The sequence below is a fragment of the Gobio gobio genome (genome assembly GCF_949357685.1).
Source record: "Gobio gobio genome assembly, chromosome: 10".
Lineage (NCBI taxonomy): Eukaryota > Metazoa > Chordata > Actinopteri > Cypriniformes > Gobionidae > Gobio > Gobio gobio.
The window spans coordinates 50,979,718-50,998,421 of record NC_137116.1 but is presented as its reverse complement, the minus strand read 5'-3'; the positions used below and the strand labels follow the sequence as shown (position 1 = coordinate 50,998,421).

Sequence of the window (18,704 nt, the reverse complement as noted above, 5' to 3'; positions counted from 1 at the left end):
AGTGGTCAAAATCATTTCTGACCTTCTGTCTTCTGACATATTGTGCATCTTTTTACTTTTCATTATCCATGTAGCCTAGATGAAATTTATAAATAACATTATAATATTTAAACATAACTTCCTGTAAATGCTCTGAAAGTCCGAACCATACAGAAAATGCTTTCACACTAAACCAACCAAACCTTTGTTCAGTTTGATCCGGACCGAGACTACCTCTTTTCGTCTGACCAAATTTCGTCTGTTTGGTCCGGGGGAGGTTTCACATCTGTAATTTTGACTCGGATCAAACTGAAAAGTATGAAAATCCGGACCAAACAAGGTAGGTGTGAAAGGGCCCTAAAAGTAGACCAATTCTACTAGCCAACCCTGCACATCCCAAGGCATTGCGAGCTCAGTGAAAAAAATGTATCCAAGATGGCAGACAAACTTTACACAACATTTGTCAGCTGTGTAATTTTATCTACATAGTACTTTATGTGAGGAATGCTGTCTATCTGACACAGAATTGTTCAATATGGTGTTATTGTTAGCTAAAACTATTAATAAAACATTTTCATTAATTGAAACAAAACTGAAAGAAAAAAAAACGTTTTAGAAATGTTGCTGTAGCAACTAACTGAAAAACTTACATTCAAGCGATATTTTTTTTAAAATAAAAATGACAAAAGTGCATTATAAAATTACTAAAACTAAAATTAAACTGAAAATGAGGAAATAATAATTAATACTAAAATAACACTGATGGAGATTGTGTGAGGGTCCGTTTAATTTACTGCCTTAAAAGGCAACTCACTAGGTTTTTAAACAGATCCTTTATTTATAACAAACATTAAAATAACCTGCACTGAGAACAAATGTAACTAAATCTACCCTACAATACATCATGATATATTTGGAAATAAGCATTACCAGTGAGATTCATCAAGAGTCTCCAGCGGATGAACTTGACCTACGGCTTCTTTAACTGTACCAGTGAAGCTGCAATCCACTGCAAACTCAAGTCAGCTCTGCCTGCGTTTTATTTCACACCCACTTGTCATGACCCAATCAATTCCTGAAAGATAAAATTGTCCCATAATGCATTTTTCTCATTCATCATATTACTGAAGCTAAATGAGTTGCAAAAGTTGTTTCATGTTGATTATTTGCTTACAAAGAGAAATATGAAGATGTCATTACGGTTTTGCTGGGTTTTCATGTTTTATGGGGACATTCCATAGACAATGAGTTCTGATCCTTGATTCTCATTGGTTGAGCTCCATAACTGACTCACACATGTACATGTGACATTACAGCAGTATTACTGCGCCTGTTGCTTGGCAAACATTTTACTTCTGAAGAACTACATTGCTTGGTTGAAGAATATTTTTTTCATCAACAGCATTAGATTTTTGTGTTTGTGTGTGTATTTATTTTATGAAATCTTTCCAGGTATGTGGAATAACGGTTTTATAAAAGCAATAAGCCTTGTGTAGGATAGAACAGAGTTTGTACTGTATAATAAAGCAACAAGACCCAAGAAGCCGTGGTTTACAGTGAATTTAGAACAGATAATGGACGTTATTATTAGGGGCTTGTTGCTTTATTATACTGTACAAACTGTATGTCATATCCCACACCCCTAAACCCACCCATCACTGAAAACTTTCTGCATTTTTACATTTTCAAAAAACATAATTTAGTCTGATTTAAAAGCCGTTTTCCCCAAGGGGACCAAAAAATTTGTTTGGGATATAGCCATCTTTTTTGCGACATTTTGTCCCCATAACGTAGGGCTTACCTGAACACCACACACACACACGAAACATTTCAAGCAAGTTTGGTCTCAGAAAGAAACAAAATCTTTAGTGAGTGTTGTGCTGTGATACAGAATAAAAACAGACAAAGTCAGACAAGACTTAAAAAAAAATGAGAACTTCAATAAAAGAAGTTACCAAATGACTGACAGGTGCAGTGCAAAATCAAATCAAAGGCAACAATATAAAGATTAAAAACATCTATACCATTGCAAAATATTTCTACAATGGATTACATGAAAACAGCCTAACTGACAGTAGGCAGATTGTCGGCGGCCCATTTTCACAGTTCTTTCTCAGTCTGGTAGAGCAGCCGAATACAATGTTTATTCCACTATACAAAAGAAAACGTACATGATTGCATGCTTTGTTAAAAAAGAAAAAAACCTTTGTGTGAATTGTGAAGTACAGTACAAACCTTACAAAAGTCCCTTTGGTGCTAAACACTGAACCAGTTATTCCGGTTAACGGTTTACCATCAGACCAATAAAACCTATTGATAAAAAAACAAAAAAAACAACTATTGGGGGAAAAAAGACTGTCAGCTGTGGCTGTGGAAATGTGATGCTCAAAAAACATCTCCAGCATTTCATCCAGTCACAGCAGGAATGGGAATTGCTCAGTTTTGGAGGAGTGCGGCGGTCTCTTCATCTCCATCTGCAGAATCCCGAGGAGATTTGCTGTACTTCATGAACTGCAAGGATATCTGAAGAAAAGCGTCAAGGCACAAACGCTGAAAAATGTTTCCAAACTATCCTGAATGAGTTTGAACAAGGCTCAGTGCTCATGGGATTCTGACAAATGTGCTTCACATGAAAAGGAAGTCACATGACTTTAGCAATGCAGTTGGATGCTTTGGCAAAGATTAGTTGTGTCAATATACATGACCTCAAGTGATTCAGAATATCAAACACACGACTCAAACATTTATGCAATATTGTCCATAACATGAGCCATGTGACCTTTGACTGCATGTTCTCAAAACAAACATTTGTCAATTAATCAACTTATGCCATTTAACAAAACGAAGCTATTAAAATATATAAAAGATACTAAGGGTGTGTTCACACTTGGCCTGTTTGGTTGGATTAAAACGAACCCTGGTGCGGTTTGAATGAAATATGAACGCAAAATGGACCAAAGACATGTAAACGAACCAAAAACGGGACATGATGTCACAAGATGCGACCCTAAAAAGGACAGAATGCTCAAGCAAACCTGTTTTTTCTCATCACAGTTGTGACGTTGCCCATCACAGTCGGTACATGCGTCAGAACCGCGTCTCCTCGCAGCAAATCTTGGTTTGTGTGTGTGATGATGGGATTCCTGTCGCCGTTTTGACTCCTTTACACATTTGAGAAGCTCTTCACGAGTTCTCAGCTGGTCAAAATACCATCATATGTAGCTACACACATACAACGAGCACATTTAGCCCAACACACAGCGCAATGCTGGATATTCGATTAGTTCCATCACGAAACATACGTAATAAAAGCCGACCAGGTTGTGAACACATCCCTATGCCTTTAGTTTTGGTATCTTTATGTTGAGTGTTAAAAAGCCACTGTGAACGCCAAGCAGACCGGACCAAATGAACCAAGCGAACCGAGCTACAAGTGTGAACACACGAGCCTGCTTTAGAACCATTACGTTTTTGTATGGCATTTCTTCACAACACTTCATGAGCTCGTTTAGTCCTCCATATTCTCATTTTCATAACGCATGCAGACATTTCACATGTTTTCGTGGCTGTAGGTCCATGAGGACTGTGTTCAGTGATCCTCACTCACAGCTCGGTGGCTGAAATGTGGCTTTGAAAAGGATACTATCAGGTCAAGTGAGAGCGTTCCCAGGCTGCCGATGAGCCAGGGGAGGTGGTGCACGAGGTAGCTGGCCTCTCCCTGCCCTGGATCTGGGTTCTTCAGTAGCACACTGATCCCATATGTTGTGTTTCCCAGAATGACCAGGGCAAAGAGGAAAAAAGACACGCCCTCTGTTGACTTCCTCTTAAACTGCAAGACAGCAAAGATATGTTTAAAATAAGAAGCAACATATGTATATCTTTAACTTAAAAGGGTATTTCAGCGCCGGGAAGATGAATGTGTATTTAAACTGTCATTTATGTAGTAGAAATGTGAAATTATTTTTGAATTTGGTGCCTTCTACACGGAGAAAAGACAGAAAATGTATTTTTGTCTCATGTGGATGAAAGACAACAACTCCCAGAATGCACTTGCTTCGAGGCCACTCCCAAAGCTACGGCTACTGGTTATCACTTGCCCAAAATGCATAATTTGCTCGTCTCGGGGATATGAGGGGGGAATAATTTGAATATACTACCGGGTTTCTACTGATACAAAGCTTAATGCTAAAAAGTAACCGTTTAAAGATCTGAATGCATATGAAGCATGGAAATGTATGAATAATAATTTTAGCTGTATTAAATGCATTAATCAAATAACACTTTACATGCCAACCGTCATATTCACAAAACTTTCATGGCCCCCAGAATATTCTGTTGTATGAATATGTAAACGATCAATTATTCTATTATCAACACTTGAATGTGGGTTTCATAAAAAAAAAAGAAAAATGGTCAAAGACTTCATCCGAATCAGGGGCCGGATTCACGTAACATTCTTAAGAATAAAATGGGAAAACAACGATTTTAACTTGACACAGCGCATTAAAAACACAACGCCGAGTGATTAACTCGCATCAAGCCAGTCATGATGAAAATAGTCGGCACGCTTATTATGAGATCTATGATAATCTGCAGTTAGTGCAAAAAGGCAGGTTTCGAGGTTTTTCATTCAGCAATACCAGCCTTTCAAATAACACCTTTCATTTTGTTCTTAAGTAATACAAAAAAAATTCTTAAGGAAATATTACAGAACTTAATTTTCTTAACTTCTTAATCTTTAAGATTTTAGTGAATCCTCTATTGTGATCAGAGCGATTATTAAAATATCGTAGATCGAGTCGTATACCTCTTCAACATTTTTCTTGGTAACATTAGGCAGGTTTGACTTATATGCCGTTGAATGTTTGGCAATTTTCTATTTGCTCTTTTTGTTTTACACAGATCTTCTGCTATAATATTTCAAAAGATCCTTACAGCGCCCCCTAACGTATAACAGTGATAACACGGATTGCCGGAAAAAACTTCATCATTGTACAGTCAACATATATGTCGTACCTAAGTTTATTATATCCATGTCGTAGATATTTACTGATGGGATTGGGTATGAGGATTCACAAAATCTGTCTCTGCCAAAATCGTACAATGTGCACCCCAATTTAATAGTCCTAAAAAAATTACTATATATTTTGCTAAAAAGAAAAAAAAATTCATTGTATTATTAAATAGAAAACTATAAATCAATTAAAATGTCTTTCTTTTAATTATGGGGTTAAATATGACCTGGACAATTCTTGATAGATTACGTGAGAATCAAAACTTACATTAGTGTACATCTGTGGCAATCTGGAGCATAAATACAGTACTGAAGATAAAGAGCCGATGACAAAGCCTATAATCTCCTTTGTTTTGAAGGGCTGAAAAACATGAAAACATCAAGTCCCAAACCAGTGCTAAAACCACATAAATGGATTAAGTGCAGCTCAACTCAATGATAAAAGCAACTCTAGTCACCTTCACTGAACCGCTGACCCCCTCCACGGCCAGCAGTGCCCGACCTTTGAACCCCGCAGGCATTTGATCCTCTAGGGAGGAGTGAGGGAGGCTAAGGAGGGAAGATGTAATTCCCAGAAGACACAGCATGCCGACTGCATTCAGCAATGCACTGTTACTCTCTAGAGAGGAGAAAGACAGTTCCATGAATTAGTGTTTCACGCATCAGCACAATCTTATAACAGACTGTGAAGGCCGAGGGTCAGGGAGGAACATACAGTACAGTTCTTATTGTTAACTCAAGCTATTAAAATCAGTTCAGGAAATGTAAATAAAGCTAAAATAAAATAAATATTCAATAAAAAGAATGAATGAAAGAAAGCAAGGTATGTCCAATTACAAGTCACAAGTATGGTATGATTTCCAACTCACCCCTAGATGCTTTATTCTTTAGTTTATAGTACATGTACATAAACAGCATTAGCAAGTCTGCCAGGACGTAGTACACTGCAGTGTATTTCTAAAGGAGAAACCAGAGGTTGAGGAATATAAAATAATGACAACAATAAAACACACTTTAAACTACAGCAAAACTAGGATCAGTCATTAAAGGGGTCATGAATTGAGTACTATAAGAATTAAAGCTGCAACTAACGATTATTTTTTCTGTCGACTAATCTAACGATTATTTTCCCAGATTAATCTGATGATTCTTTTTTTACTGATTATTGTATTTCAAAGAGGGTAGTGAATTTGTATATTATTTTAACATGAAATCAATGAATGATTACAATATTATTTCTATATTAATATTAATTGTATTTCAGGAAGGGTAGTGAACTTAAGGCATTTTATAATGAAATATATGAACACAAGAAGCATTTTAAACATTATGTATAACTAATGATACTATTCATCATAAAATGTATACAGAGTAGGCCTAATTAGGAAATAAACGTCGTTGCAGCCCTAATAAGAATATCCTGTAATTTTCTGAACTGAAAACTTCCTTGTTAGTCCAAAAACAGTTTATATCGAAACCAAGCCCAGAGAATGGCTTATTGTGGAATGTGATAGGTGAAATGCGGAAGAAGATCAACACCTGATCCTACATCGTTACCACTGTAGCCCCGCCCACTGATTCACGCAGTGGTAGGTAAATAACATGCGTGACGCCAACACTGGACCGAGCAATTAACCCTCTGGTGCTCTTCGTTTAGGGGTTGCATTGGTTGTCTTCCCTGTCATAAGTGACCAGACACCTAAAAATTTAACTTCCTCCACCCCAGTAAAACCAATGCAATTTATTTTTCTTCAATATTATTTTTAATTTTGAGATGATTTGATGGTATGTTTTAATATTTATGCAATAATTATGGTCTATTTTTGCCATTATTTTAACCTAAAAAAAATGACAACATTTTTTTTTATAATTTTCAGAGACTAGGCCTTCAAAATAATTTTTTTTGAAGACAGATTTGCGCCCTCTTTTGGAATTATTTAAGAAAACATGCAATCATGTGTGTAATCACTAGAGGTCTCTATGGAGAATTCCCTAGTTCTGTTTTGAACACATTTAATGATTTTTTTTAATGGATTTGAATATATATTTAAAAAAATCTCAAAGACTATTTATTATAAAGGTTTAGTTTTTTTTGTTGTTGTTAGAAATAAAGATTTTTTTCTGTGAATGTGTGTTTTTGCAGATTTCCCATTCAATTCCTATGGTGTCATTTTTGACCGTAGAGCACAAGTGGGAGTATTTTTTTTTACAACCCCTTAGCATGCTCAAATCATGCCCTCATTTTTTTTGTGTGTTTACATAGAGACAGAGCGTATTTAGGCCACGCCCACACCGGGGAGGGAAACAATCCAGCGCTCTCCATTGACTTTGCATTGCGGGAGGCTGCATCCTTGTCATTTCGGAGTTATAACAAAAAACAGAACAATGTCTAAAAGCTGATATGTGACAAAGTGTACAGCAAACAAGCTAAAAAACATAGAAATAAGTTTTTATAAGCTGTCGACCCAAAAAAACGAGAGTTTAAGGAGACAAAAGTGGATAAAGGCAGTAAAACGTGACGCTTCAGCAGGAACAATGGGTACATTTTGGGATCCTGACACTCAGTATGTCTCAGTATGCCAATGTGTGCAGTAAATTTGTTGTCACTGTTAAGTCAAATATCCAACTTTCAGGTTTATATGTTACATTTCCTGTCGCTGATTACGTTCCCCTCCAGTGGGTGTAGCTCTCAGTGTAATATAACGTGTCGCGCTCTGTCTCAAAAGGCCTGTATCCACTTTTTTGTCCTTTAACGCTCGTTTTTTTGGTCAATAGCTTATCAAAACTGCTGGGTTTTTGGTTGTGGGTTTTGTTTAGCTTGTTTGCTGTACACTTTGTCACACATCCGCTTTTAGACATTGTTCTGTTTTTTGTTATAAGTCAGAAATGACAAGGATGCAGCCTCACGCAATGGAAAGTCAATGGAGACGGTTTGATTGTTTCCCCCCCCGGTGGGCGTGGCCTTCAGATTATGACGCGTGTCGCTCTGTCTCTATAACTAACGCTAGAAAAGTCAACAAGTTTCATATCATTCTGATGAAGCTGTGATTTAAAAAAATTCTAAATGTGGTTCATAGGCTCGATTTTTCATAGGTGTGTGTGTGTGTGTGTGAGTGGATGTGTCAATATCACACTCTTGATGTTTTAGAGTGTCACCCCTTTACTGCTGTGTACTTTTTTCAGCATTGTGGCCGATTTGTAGATTGTACACACAAATATTCAGTTAATTTTTGTGTTTTTGCCGATTTCCCATTAATTTCTGATGGTCGGTCGAAGACAATGAACACTACTTTTTTTTTAACGACCAATTAGCATGCTCGAATCATGAACCCAATTGTTTTGTGTGTTTACATACCTAATGCTAGAAAAGTCACCAAGTTTCATATCATTCCGATAAAGCAGTGATTTTTAACATTTCAAAACAGAAAATTTTCCGGTCAGAAATGACCGAAGAGCACCAGAGGGTTAAGCGATAAACATGCCTTTGAAAACGACAAAATGTTGTGCAGTGTCAGGTTGTGGAAAAAAGTTAGCTGTATAACCTTCCTTCAGACGCTGGATTTGCAGAGACTGAAATTAAAAAACTATGCTGTGCCTTCTATATTGGATCCGACAGGAACGGTGTAACACACTTATGTGAGGAAAAAAGTTTTTACAGATGGTTTATTATGTACATGTATTGCATTTGATATGATGTTCTTTGTCTTTGTGTCAGTAAATCAAACCAGTGACTAAACGGTCAACTTCACATTGTTTCTCTTACTGGGATGAAAACAATCTGTTATTTAAACTCTGATTAAATTATATATAGAAAGCGATCAAAGATATATAGAAATCGCTGGAGCTGTCAAATCAAACAGAGCGAGTTTGTCAGTGACTGAGTTCTGGACACACACCAAAACTCCCGTTATAATCATCAAATCTCTTATTTACATTGTATTTGCACTGTTAGTTATAATGAAAGCATTCGTTAGTGTGCAGAAATCCAACTGCATTCATGCGCTCAACACCTGTGATCGGATACAATGCTCATCACTGTAACCATACCACAATCTAGATATAATGATAGATCTAAATATTACGCTATAATAATAACACTTTTCAGGATTAGTAAACCTTGAGAGCTGTAATAGTAAAAACATGGTAAAAGTTGAGAGTTCCACAATCCACATAATACATACAGTTGTGGCCAGAATTATTGGCACCTCTGGTAAATATGATCAAAGGCAGCTGTAAAAATAAATCTGCATCGTTTATCCTTTTTATCTTTTATTCAAATTAATTTAATTGAAAGTGGGGGGTAAAAATCACATTATGAAATAAATGCTTTTCTCCAAAACACGTTGGCCATAATTATTGGCACCCTTTTATTAAATACTTTTTGCAACCTCCTTTTCCCAAGATAACAGCTCTGAGTCCCCATTCCTTCATACAGAATCTCTCAAGATCCTTCAGATTCCCAGATCCATGTTGGTGCTTCTTCTCTTCAGTTCACTCATTTTCTATAGGGTTCAGAGAACTGGGATGGTCATGGCAGAAGCTTCTTTTTGTGCTCAGTGACACATTAGTGTGTTGATTTTGATGCTTGTATTGGATCATTGTCCTGAGGGAAGATCCAACCACGGCTCATTATAAGATTTCTAGCAGTGGCCGTCAGGTTTTGATTTTCTTTCTGTTGGTATTTGCATGAATCCATGATATCTGAACAAGATGTCCAGGACCTCCAGCAAAAAAACAGGCCCACAACGTTAAAGATCCAGCAGTATTTTTAATTGTGGGCATGGGGTAATTTTATTCCTGTTTGCACCAAACTGGTGGGTTTTCTGAAAACGCTCTTTTTATAGTTTCATCTGACAACAGAATATGCTGGAGTTTGAGCGGGAAGGATTTTTCTTGAAACCCTCCCAAACAACATGTGGTGATGTAGAGGCTGTTTGAAATTTTTTTTTTTTTGGCTTTCTGACCCCAAGACTCAACTAATCTCTGCAATTTTCCATCTGTGATCCTTGGAGAGTCTTTTTCCACTCAAACTCTCCTCCTCGCCGTGCAATAGCACGATATAGACACAAGTCCTCTTCCAGGCAGATTCGTAAAACATCTTTAGTTGAATGGAACTTCTTCATTATTGCCCTGATGTTGAAAATGGGGATTTTCTATGCTTTAGCTATTTTCCTACAGCCACTTTCTATGTTGTGAAGCTTAACAATCTTTTGCTGCACATCAGAACTATATTCTTCGGTTTTACTCATTGTGATGAATGATTAAGGGAATTTCCTTATATTTATACTCCTGTGAAACAAGACATCATAGCTAGACAATTTCATGTTTCTAGTCACTTAAAAAAAAAGTATATTAATGGGAATATACTTCAGAGATATTTTACTCATAAAAAAAATCCTAGGGGTGCCAATAATTATGGCCAACGCGTTTTGGAGAAAAACATTTATTTCATAATGTGATTTTCCCCCGACTTTCCATTCTTTGACTTCAATGAAAGGTTAGATTTTTGCTAACTTTGAATGATAGATCAAAAGGATAAACAATACAGATTTATTTTTACAGCCATCTTTGATCATATTTACCAGGGGCGCCAATAATTCTGAACACAACTGTATTTCACCTGCAAAGATGTCAGCCAATCACAGCAGTGGGCGTTTACACTGAAGTCTCACAGCAGACACGCCTCTTTAAGAGCAGAGGGCTAAAATCAGGGTAGGAAAAATGCCTTTTCTAAAATATGACCATTTATGATCATACTAATTATAAGTGCACCCAAGAGACAAAATAATAAAATAATGCAGTTCATGACCCCTTTAATCAATAAGGGTGTGTTTAGAGTGCCTGAATCTACATATTAATTTAGCAGAGATTTTATCCAAAGCAACAAATGAACTATTGTTTCTTACCTGTAGTGGAAGTTGTTCAGCCAAGAACGATCCGATAAGATTACACGAGTCACCTGCCAGCCACAATAACAGAAACCATATAGACAGAGCACTGTCCATATTTCCTGTCTTGCAGGAATTGTAGTATTGCCTACAGTAACAGACAGTATGATCTCATTATTTCTCATCATGTGCAAAATATCACTTTACATACACTACACTTCAAAGCCTCGGGTCTGTAAGATTTTGTAATGTTTTTGAAATTAGTCTCATGCCCACCAAAGCTACTTTTTTATTGTATTTTTGACCAAATAAATGCAATTTTGTGAAATATTATATACACATTTTAAACAAACGTTTATTATATGAATATATTTTAAAATGAAATTTATTCCGGTGATGTAAAGCTGAATTTTCAGCATCATTACTCCAGTCTTCAGTGTCACATGATCATTCAGAAATCATTATAATATGCTGATTTACTGCTCAAGAAACATTTCTTATTATTATCAATGTAGAAAAAATAAAAACCTGTGATGCTGCTTTATATTTATGTGGAAACTGTGATATATTTTTTCAGGATTCTTTGTCCTTTGATGAATAGAAAGAGCAAGAGAACAGCATTTAATCAAAATAGAAATTATAAATGTCTTTACTGTCACTTTTGATTAATTTAATACATCCATGGTGAATAAAAATCTTCCTGACACCAGCCTTTTGAATGGTAGTGTATGAGTGTTCAAAATTATTGCTGTGCCTGAATTAAAGCCACAATATGTAATTTCTCGCCGCTAGAGGTCGCTTATTCAAAACAAAGACGTAGCATGATGACGTCTTGATTTTGCAGAGCTATTATAGGCCTTTATCACAGAGGAATTGAATACCGGAAGTGCGCGTCGAAGCAGTGTGCTGATTCTTCTTATGCATGTTTTCAATGTGCTGTGAACACCTAGCTGAACAAATGACAATTAAAATAAGCATCTGCAGGATGATTTAAAAATCCAGACATTTTCCGAGACAGGAGAAGAGATAAACTGATCATTACTGTGTTCAGGATTTTCCAAACTCTGTTGAACTTGTAGTTTTTTAATCCGACATAAGCCGAGGGTCGTAAACATACGTGATTATTTCACCACACGGTGTCAGTGCACGTCTAAATAGTGTCCGCGATTAAGTGTGTGTGAGACCTGACGAATAAGATCTGAATGAACATATTGATTTGTATTAATATTTTAGTCATTGTTCTGTCACTTTTCAATGACAATCATTTCACTGTAGCCTACAGTATATGTAATTCACACATTTATGCCAAAATTCAGTCACGCTGTTAACGTATTACTGTTTAAGATTAATTAAATGCTTAACATTGTTTACTTTCTTTAAGGCAGTTACCGCGCATTCATTCATCTATTTATTACATGAAAATGAACCATGGTTTTTATTAAAAATAAAATAAAACATGGTTATTGTAGTTTATCATGGTATTTGTAGTAAAACTAATACAAATGGTAGTCAATCCACGAAAAAAAAAAACTATAATAAAACCATGGTTAACTTTCGTAAGGGTGTTTATCAGTCAAATTAATTAAAAAATGTAACAACAGGTATGAAATATGATTAGCAAGAGAAACGTTGATGTTAATGTTAATGAGAAGACAATCACTGGACTGCGGCAGGTTAGAAATGTATTTATTATTCAGAATGCACATTTGGATGGGAACATTTCAGCAGGCTGACGATATGAGACGTAAACATCCGCAGTTTGGAAATGCATAGGCCTACAACACACAAACATACAACTTCATCCCACCATATCAGTCTCACCCGTGCTCTCCTCTATTCTTTTAGTGTCAGGAAATGGTCAAATCTGAGGTAAGGATGTCATTAATTAGTATTAGAGCACGGGATCGCTGCAGTTACACCCGCGTTTTGATTGAGTCGCGATGGGACCGGAAGTAGAGGTGCACTGCTTCGCTTTCCGGAAATAGGAAGTGTGATAAAGGCCTATAATGCCACAGTCGCCGCTTCCGCTTCTTCCGGTCATGTGTATGTGGGGTAACACAGCCCTGTTTTATCATATTAGACACATTATTTGAGTGTGTTGAATATTATGTTATAATGCTACACTGTGCGTTTGCTCGGCGGCTACTATGAGACACTTGTTCACACTGGAGTAAGCTAATGCTAGATCAATATTAGGCATGGTAAAACACGGTACTCACGATAAATCAAGAAAACCAGATTTAATCAATTAGACTGTGTTGAGCTATATAACAATGATTAGTTTTCTGTTGATGAATGTATCCAAACAGCTGCTCACCTCTCTAATAAAACAATATATTAAAGCAATTTTTTGTTTCCATGGTTTCTAGTACAAAATAAAACCGGAAATTGAGGGTGACATGGGTATGATTTCATTGATAGGCGAGGCATGGACACGGTGTCCTGGTTAAAATTGCTTATTTCTTTGGATTTAAACATTCTTGGAAATATTTGGGATAATGCAAGTACAACATTGTTCATATAAAGTGTTCTCTTCTGAATATTTTTTTTTATTGCCTAGACTTTCAATAGACAGACAAAAAAATAAATTATATAAAAAATATCTATTTGACAGTATATGCAGCGTTTCCCCGTGGTATCGAATATCGATACTTTTTAGGTATCGTATCGAAAAGAGAAATTCCAGTATCGTGACATACACAGTTGCTCACCTCTCTAATAAAACATAATATATTAAAGCGATTTTTTTGTTTCCATGGTTTCTAGATGTCATTGATAGGCGAGGCACGGAGTGTCCTGGTTAATATTGCTTATTTTTCTGGATTTAAACATTCTTGGAAACATTTGGGATAATGCAAGTACAACATTGTTCTATGGTTTTTGGATATTTTAATCCAAAAATCTTACATAATGTGCTCAGAAATAAACATTGTATTTCTAATATGTCGAAACTGAGGCATACACAGAGCAAAATCACCCTCTTATAAGAGTTGGCGTACTCACGGTATTGAGGACACCATGAAGCAAACTATTGACAGCAGTCCCAGAACTACACTGGCAACGTCCCTGCCATCCTGGGCACATTCCCCCAGTCCATACCAAATCCACTCGATCCCATGCGGGCAGAGAGAGCTGAAGTTCCCATCACCACCGAGCACAAGGCCATCCGACATCACTATAATAAACATCAGTAAGGAAACATATAAGGAATAAAATCCACCTAATTAGTATGTTCTTCTGTTTTCATAAGAATGCTATCCATCACAGGTATGAAAACGTGCTAATTCAAACATATTACATACAAATACATCTAGCGCATTACCTGTGGTGTAGATCTTCAGCTGCTGAGGTAGAATATGTCGATCTTATCCCGCAGTCACCTAGAGAAGAAAACAAAACAAGCCATCAAAACAACGAGGCAATCGCTAAGCGCTGTGATTGGATGGTTGAAAGTCGTCAAAACAGCGAGGTAATCGGTTAGCGCTGTGATTGGACGGTCGAAGCGCAACCGTTGGTGGGTTACACAGCTATAAACGTGTAAAAAAAATGTGGTTTTAGATGGTTGCACCATCAAACGCCTCGCTCTCGTGACGGGAAGTCAGGCTCATTTTGCGAATAGGCTCTTTTGAACGGCTCGTTTGAGATCCAGTTAAAAGAACGATTCAGCTTTATTTTGCGTCGATGACGTAATTGCGTCACGTGGTTCATGAAGTTGTTTCACTTCCGCATTCGAATGTGAACTTTACAATTACAATTATTATTAAACGTTTTTTTATATAATATATACGCGCTGTTTCTGTATACTTTGACAAAACAGTCGTGGCAACAGACAAACATTTGAATAATGTCTACTCCTGATTTATTAAAGTAACGTAACTGAAGAACCGTTCGAATGATTCAGATTCGTGAATGACTCATTCAGATGGGTTTCGTGAACCGGCTCATTTAACTAATCGATTCAAAATGTTTAGCCGTTTCAAATATTTTGCACTAATCAGTTAAAGAAAGAAACTTTAAAGTCTCATAACCTCTTATCACCTAATAAACAATATGTAATACTAATGCTTAACCTGTGTGTAACAATAAACCTGCACAAGTCTTTGTGCTTTGGTCAGGGAAGGTCAAAAAAAATCAACATCTCTCACATTTTCACAAAACGGCGTGAAGGTAATTGTTTTGTTTTTTTGTAGCAGTTCACAGGAGATTAACTGTATTGGGCACAGGGCTTCGAGACTAAAATAAGTATAAAGAAAATATATAGTTCTAAAAAAAAAAAATTAAACGTTTTCTTTACCTTGGCAAAGTAACCGTTCCGTCACCTCCAGACACAAACCGCTCCGCTCATATCAGCTGATCATCTCGCCTGACTTCACAATAACATTCCGGCCCATTCAGCAAAACATGACGCGCAGGTGTGACGCAAATAGCCATTTCTTAAAGATTATAAACCTACAGGAATGGAGTCATATCGGTTTACACGACTGTATAAATTGGAGAGGTGAACGGGGTTAGTTGTCACCTTTTTTTGTTGCTCCAACCAGTATTTCTCATGGTTGGTAGGTTTGTTTGTTTAAGCCATTATCTGTATAGACAAAACTTAAAAGCCTTGACTACATACATTCACTATTATTGCCCTGATAACTGACGGAAACATGTCTAAATTAATGAAGTTTCCATTAATGAAACCTGCTATTTATCAATTATGCACTGATTAAATTAAAGCACAGTCGTTAAAAAATTAAAAGGTGTAAATGCATAAATATCAAATCATTCTGAAATGTTGTGACAAAGTAAATTTAGTATTTACAACGGACACCTATATAAAATACCTTTGGTTTAACTTTTTAGGTAAAATGTTATATTTTAAAATTATTCCCTCAATGTTTAAGACTGTAACCCTTGTAAATATAACACTGGCATTACTGTAGTTTATGATTGGAATTAAAAAACAATACTGGTTGAAAGTTGTTTTGTACTGGGTTGTGTCAGGTGCCAGACATCCATTTAAATGTTAAATCACTTTTGAAAGGGCTATGATTAAACTTTAAAACAATACAGAGGTCACCATTTTATTGAAAATAAAGATCAAACGTTCTCCTTTTGAGGGGATTTAAACTGTAGGAATAAGAAAATACACATGCAAAGGAAGCAGGTGGACCATATATGATAAACTTTATCATACAACAGGAGGGAGAGATGAGTGTATCATTTATAAAGTATCATTCACAATAGATTTACAAATATAATAATAATACGTCATAGTTTAAGAAAGAAAAAAAAGAATGTTATATACTAAATCAGACCAAAACAAGACTATTTAAATCTGTACAAGTGTCTTCATCGACACTCAACGATTCATTCTTCGTCCTCCGATGACAATGCCACAATGCAAGTGTGAAAGTTCTCCCGCAATATGTACAATGGATCGTCGGGGTGGGGGAGAAGATGAAATAAATGAAGCTTCTGAATCGTATATCAGTTCCAGCGTCATCCCACCCTTCAGAGAGCAGAATAAGACTGTGCTTGAGAGGAAGACAGTTTGTTTCTCGCAGACGTTTCCTCGGTTTCTTCACTTGATGTGCATCAGCTTCTCAGCGTCCACTTTTAAACGTTTGCGTTTCGGTTGTACCACATCATCGTCGGAGTCCTCCGAATCCTCTTTCTCAGCCTCGGCTCGCGTCTCCTTCTCCGCCACTACAGGGAACGTCTGGTCGGGAAAAATCTCCAGCAGTTTCTCCTCGAAGCGCTGGCTCACAGCTTTGCCCGCCTCTGCTACTTCCGAGTCGGCCTAAGAGAGGGAGGAGAGGGGAAAGAGTGTGGAAATGTGAGGGAAGGTGAGGAGAAAGTGGGTGAAATGCAGGCCCAGGGATGAGCGGGTGAGGGTGAGGAAAAAGAGGAGAGAATCACAGAAAGGGTTAAAACTCGCGTTTCGGGCTGCTTTGGGTGCCAGCACTGCTGAACCCTTCGGTGTGGTGTACAAAACATCTTACCTGAACATTACTCTGTTTCTCCTCATCATAAACCTGGATTATTCGAGACATCTAAAAAGGGCAACAACAGCACAAAAAAAAAAAAATACAAAAGAAAGGGGGGGAAGAAAGATTTTATACCATAAACACAGTGAGGTCACAACCTCATCTGTATTTAAAAATGTCCAAGGAGCACAATTTTTGGTTCGCCCATATTAAAATGCCTTTCGGTTAAAAGGCACATTAGAACACACACATAAGAACTAGAAGGGGGTTTGCCTTAAAAATACTATAAATAAAAAAAATAAATAAATAAAAAACAGCAGCGCCAGTTATGCTGACAGACCCAAGCTAAGGGGAAAATTACATAAAATTCAAAAATAGTTAATAACGTGCTTCTTTGACATGAATGCCACAGTCTTGTGAAGACAGTAAAATGTCTCCCACACTTTGACAGATATAAACATTTCAGTAATCTCACTGAAGTATCACAATGACAGTGTTAAGTGCAAGAGTTTTTAACATGGGTGTCTTGGAGGATTCGACTATTCGACTCACAACAAACACCCGATTTATGCACGTCAAGCATTTTGTGGCCACTGTGATGAACCCAAACACTCGAACAGGTAAAACCCATCCACTGAAATCACCTAAAGTGGACATTAAGGAATCTACACATCCTTTGGGGAAACAAGCCAAACAATCACTATAAAAATGTTATGAATGTATTGCCGCTGTATTTAAAATTAAGATTTTACTTTCAATAACACAAACCTTGTTATGCGACAACATTTAAAACTCAACGAAATGCTAAAAATGACAACTTTCTAAGGGATGTAATACTAAAATCAAATCAGTTGTATACATGTGATGTGATTATAAAAGTGTCAAAAGCCGTTTAGTTTTATTTTACAGTTTCACAGTCACTGAACACTTTACATACACACTTTAAAGACCCCATGAAATAGAAATGAGAGTTGTGTGGCTTTTGGTCCATGTATGTTTGCTTTAAAATGATCAGTATTATGCTAAAAAGCTGACAAAATTCACTCGCTCTATAGAATGAAATGTTCCTTGTTACGACTCGCAAAACTCCCAATTAAAGTGTATTGGCCATTTAGTGGGAAAAAAAAGTCGAGACCCTCCCAAACGTCTGGTATTAATATGAGATGCATAAACTTAGACTCATCAAGTTTGCTTCATGGGGTCTTGAATGAATGTCAGAAGGTATGAACGACTGCAAAACTGACATTCATATCATGCATTTGATTGTCATTTTTATTTTTATTGTTCAAATAAAAGTGCTGAACAATAATTAAATGTCTTAAACAAAAACAATGTTTGCGACATATAATATAATAATACAATAAACATCCCTTTAACGGAGTGAAAAAGTGTGTTAGCCCTCAACAACACATCCAACAACAACAAAAACTGTGCAGCTGATCAATGCTCAGCTTGACTGAAACCATTCCTTTAATGGTTAGTACTGGTGAACATGAAGTAGTAAACACATGCAACCCATCACATGTTCATGCTGTGTTGCTTTAGTGCATTTCATACTCTTCAGATACTTGTTTCTTACATGCAACATCCCATCACACCCCACAGGTTAAGGACATTCCCCGAACTCACCTCATTATATTTGGCACAATTGCTAAAGACCAGGCGCACGTCGGACACAAACTCCTTAGCGCTCTTGTAATGCAGGAGATGTTTCCGCTGTAGTTTCCGCTTTACCAGGGTCAAATCCATTGGCTGCTTTATTATTTTATAGTAATTGGGTACCTGGAGAGAAATCAAGGCTTCAGCATTAAAACTATAATGTTGCAGACATGCGTCCCTCTTCCAAAA

At 36.8% G+C, this 18,704-nt stretch overlaps 2 protein-coding genes across 5 annotated transcripts in view; both read right to left on the bottom strand.

Annotated features, from left to right (window-relative positions):
- Nucleotides 1-1,177: 1,177 nt before the first annotated feature.
- On the bottom strand, nt 1,178-15,430 carry slc66a1 (solute carrier family 66 member 1). 3 transcript variants are annotated; one of them, XR_013817256.1, is made up of 10 exons: nt 15,176-15,246; nt 14,204-14,261; nt 13,885-14,056; nt 10,900-11,029; nt 5,863-5,950; nt 5,452-5,612; nt 5,262-5,354; nt 3,623-3,808; nt 2,215-2,502; nt 1,822-2,130 (listed from the first exon to the last, which is right to left on the bottom strand). XR_013817256.1 is itself a non-coding variant. In XM_079826222.1 (9 exons), the coding sequence occupies exons 3-9, from the start codon at nt 14,052-14,054 to the stop codon at nt 2,416-2,418; spliced, it is 915 nt and encodes a 304-aa protein (XP_079682348.1). In that variant the 5' UTR covers nt 14,055-14,056; nt 14,204-14,261; nt 15,176-15,430; the 3' UTR covers nt 1,178-2,415. The 3 variants fall into 3 exon arrangements, 1 of the variants encoding a protein (XP_079682348.1); XM_079826222.1 differs by having other exon boundaries at nt 1,178-2,502; nt 15,176-15,430; XR_013817257.1 differs by lacking the exon at nt 15,176-15,246 and having other exon boundaries at nt 14,204-14,334.
- A 506-nt stretch (nt 15,431-15,936) lies between these two features.
- The window catches only part of trim33 (tripartite motif containing 33), a 31,760-nt gene continuing 28,992 nt past the window's right edge, over nt 15,937-18,704 (bottom strand). Inside the window, exons 18-20 of one of the 2 annotated variants that reach the window (XM_079826956.1) lie at nt 18,486-18,638; nt 16,872-16,922; nt 15,937-16,669 (exon numbers count right to left, since the gene is read on the bottom strand). In XM_079826956.1, the coding sequence (XP_079683082.1) occupies nt 16,451-16,669; nt 16,872-16,922; nt 18,486-18,638 (423 nt within the window). In that variant the 3' untranslated portion in view covers nt 15,937-16,450. The remainder of the gene's footprint in view (nt 16,670-16,871; nt 16,923-18,485; nt 18,639-18,704) is intronic. The other variant, XM_079826957.1, reaches the window with a different exon arrangement.

What these genes read in the sequence shown, in the direction of transcription:
- slc66a1 (XM_079826222.1), bottom strand. Translation starts at nt 14,054, where the DNA reads ATGTCGGATGGCCTTGTGCTCGGTGGTGATGGGAACTTCAGCTCTCTC. An exon ending in AAAGAATAAAGCATCTAGGG is followed by an intron (nt 5,613 to 5,862) that starts GTGAGTTGGAAA and finishes TCTCCTCTCTAG; the next exon opens with AGAGTAACAGTGCATTGCTG. An exon ending in GGGTCAGCGGTTCAGTGAAG is followed by an intron (nt 5,355 to 5,451) that starts GTGACTAGAGTT and finishes CATGTTTTTCAG; the next exon opens with CCCTTCAAAACAAAGGAGAT.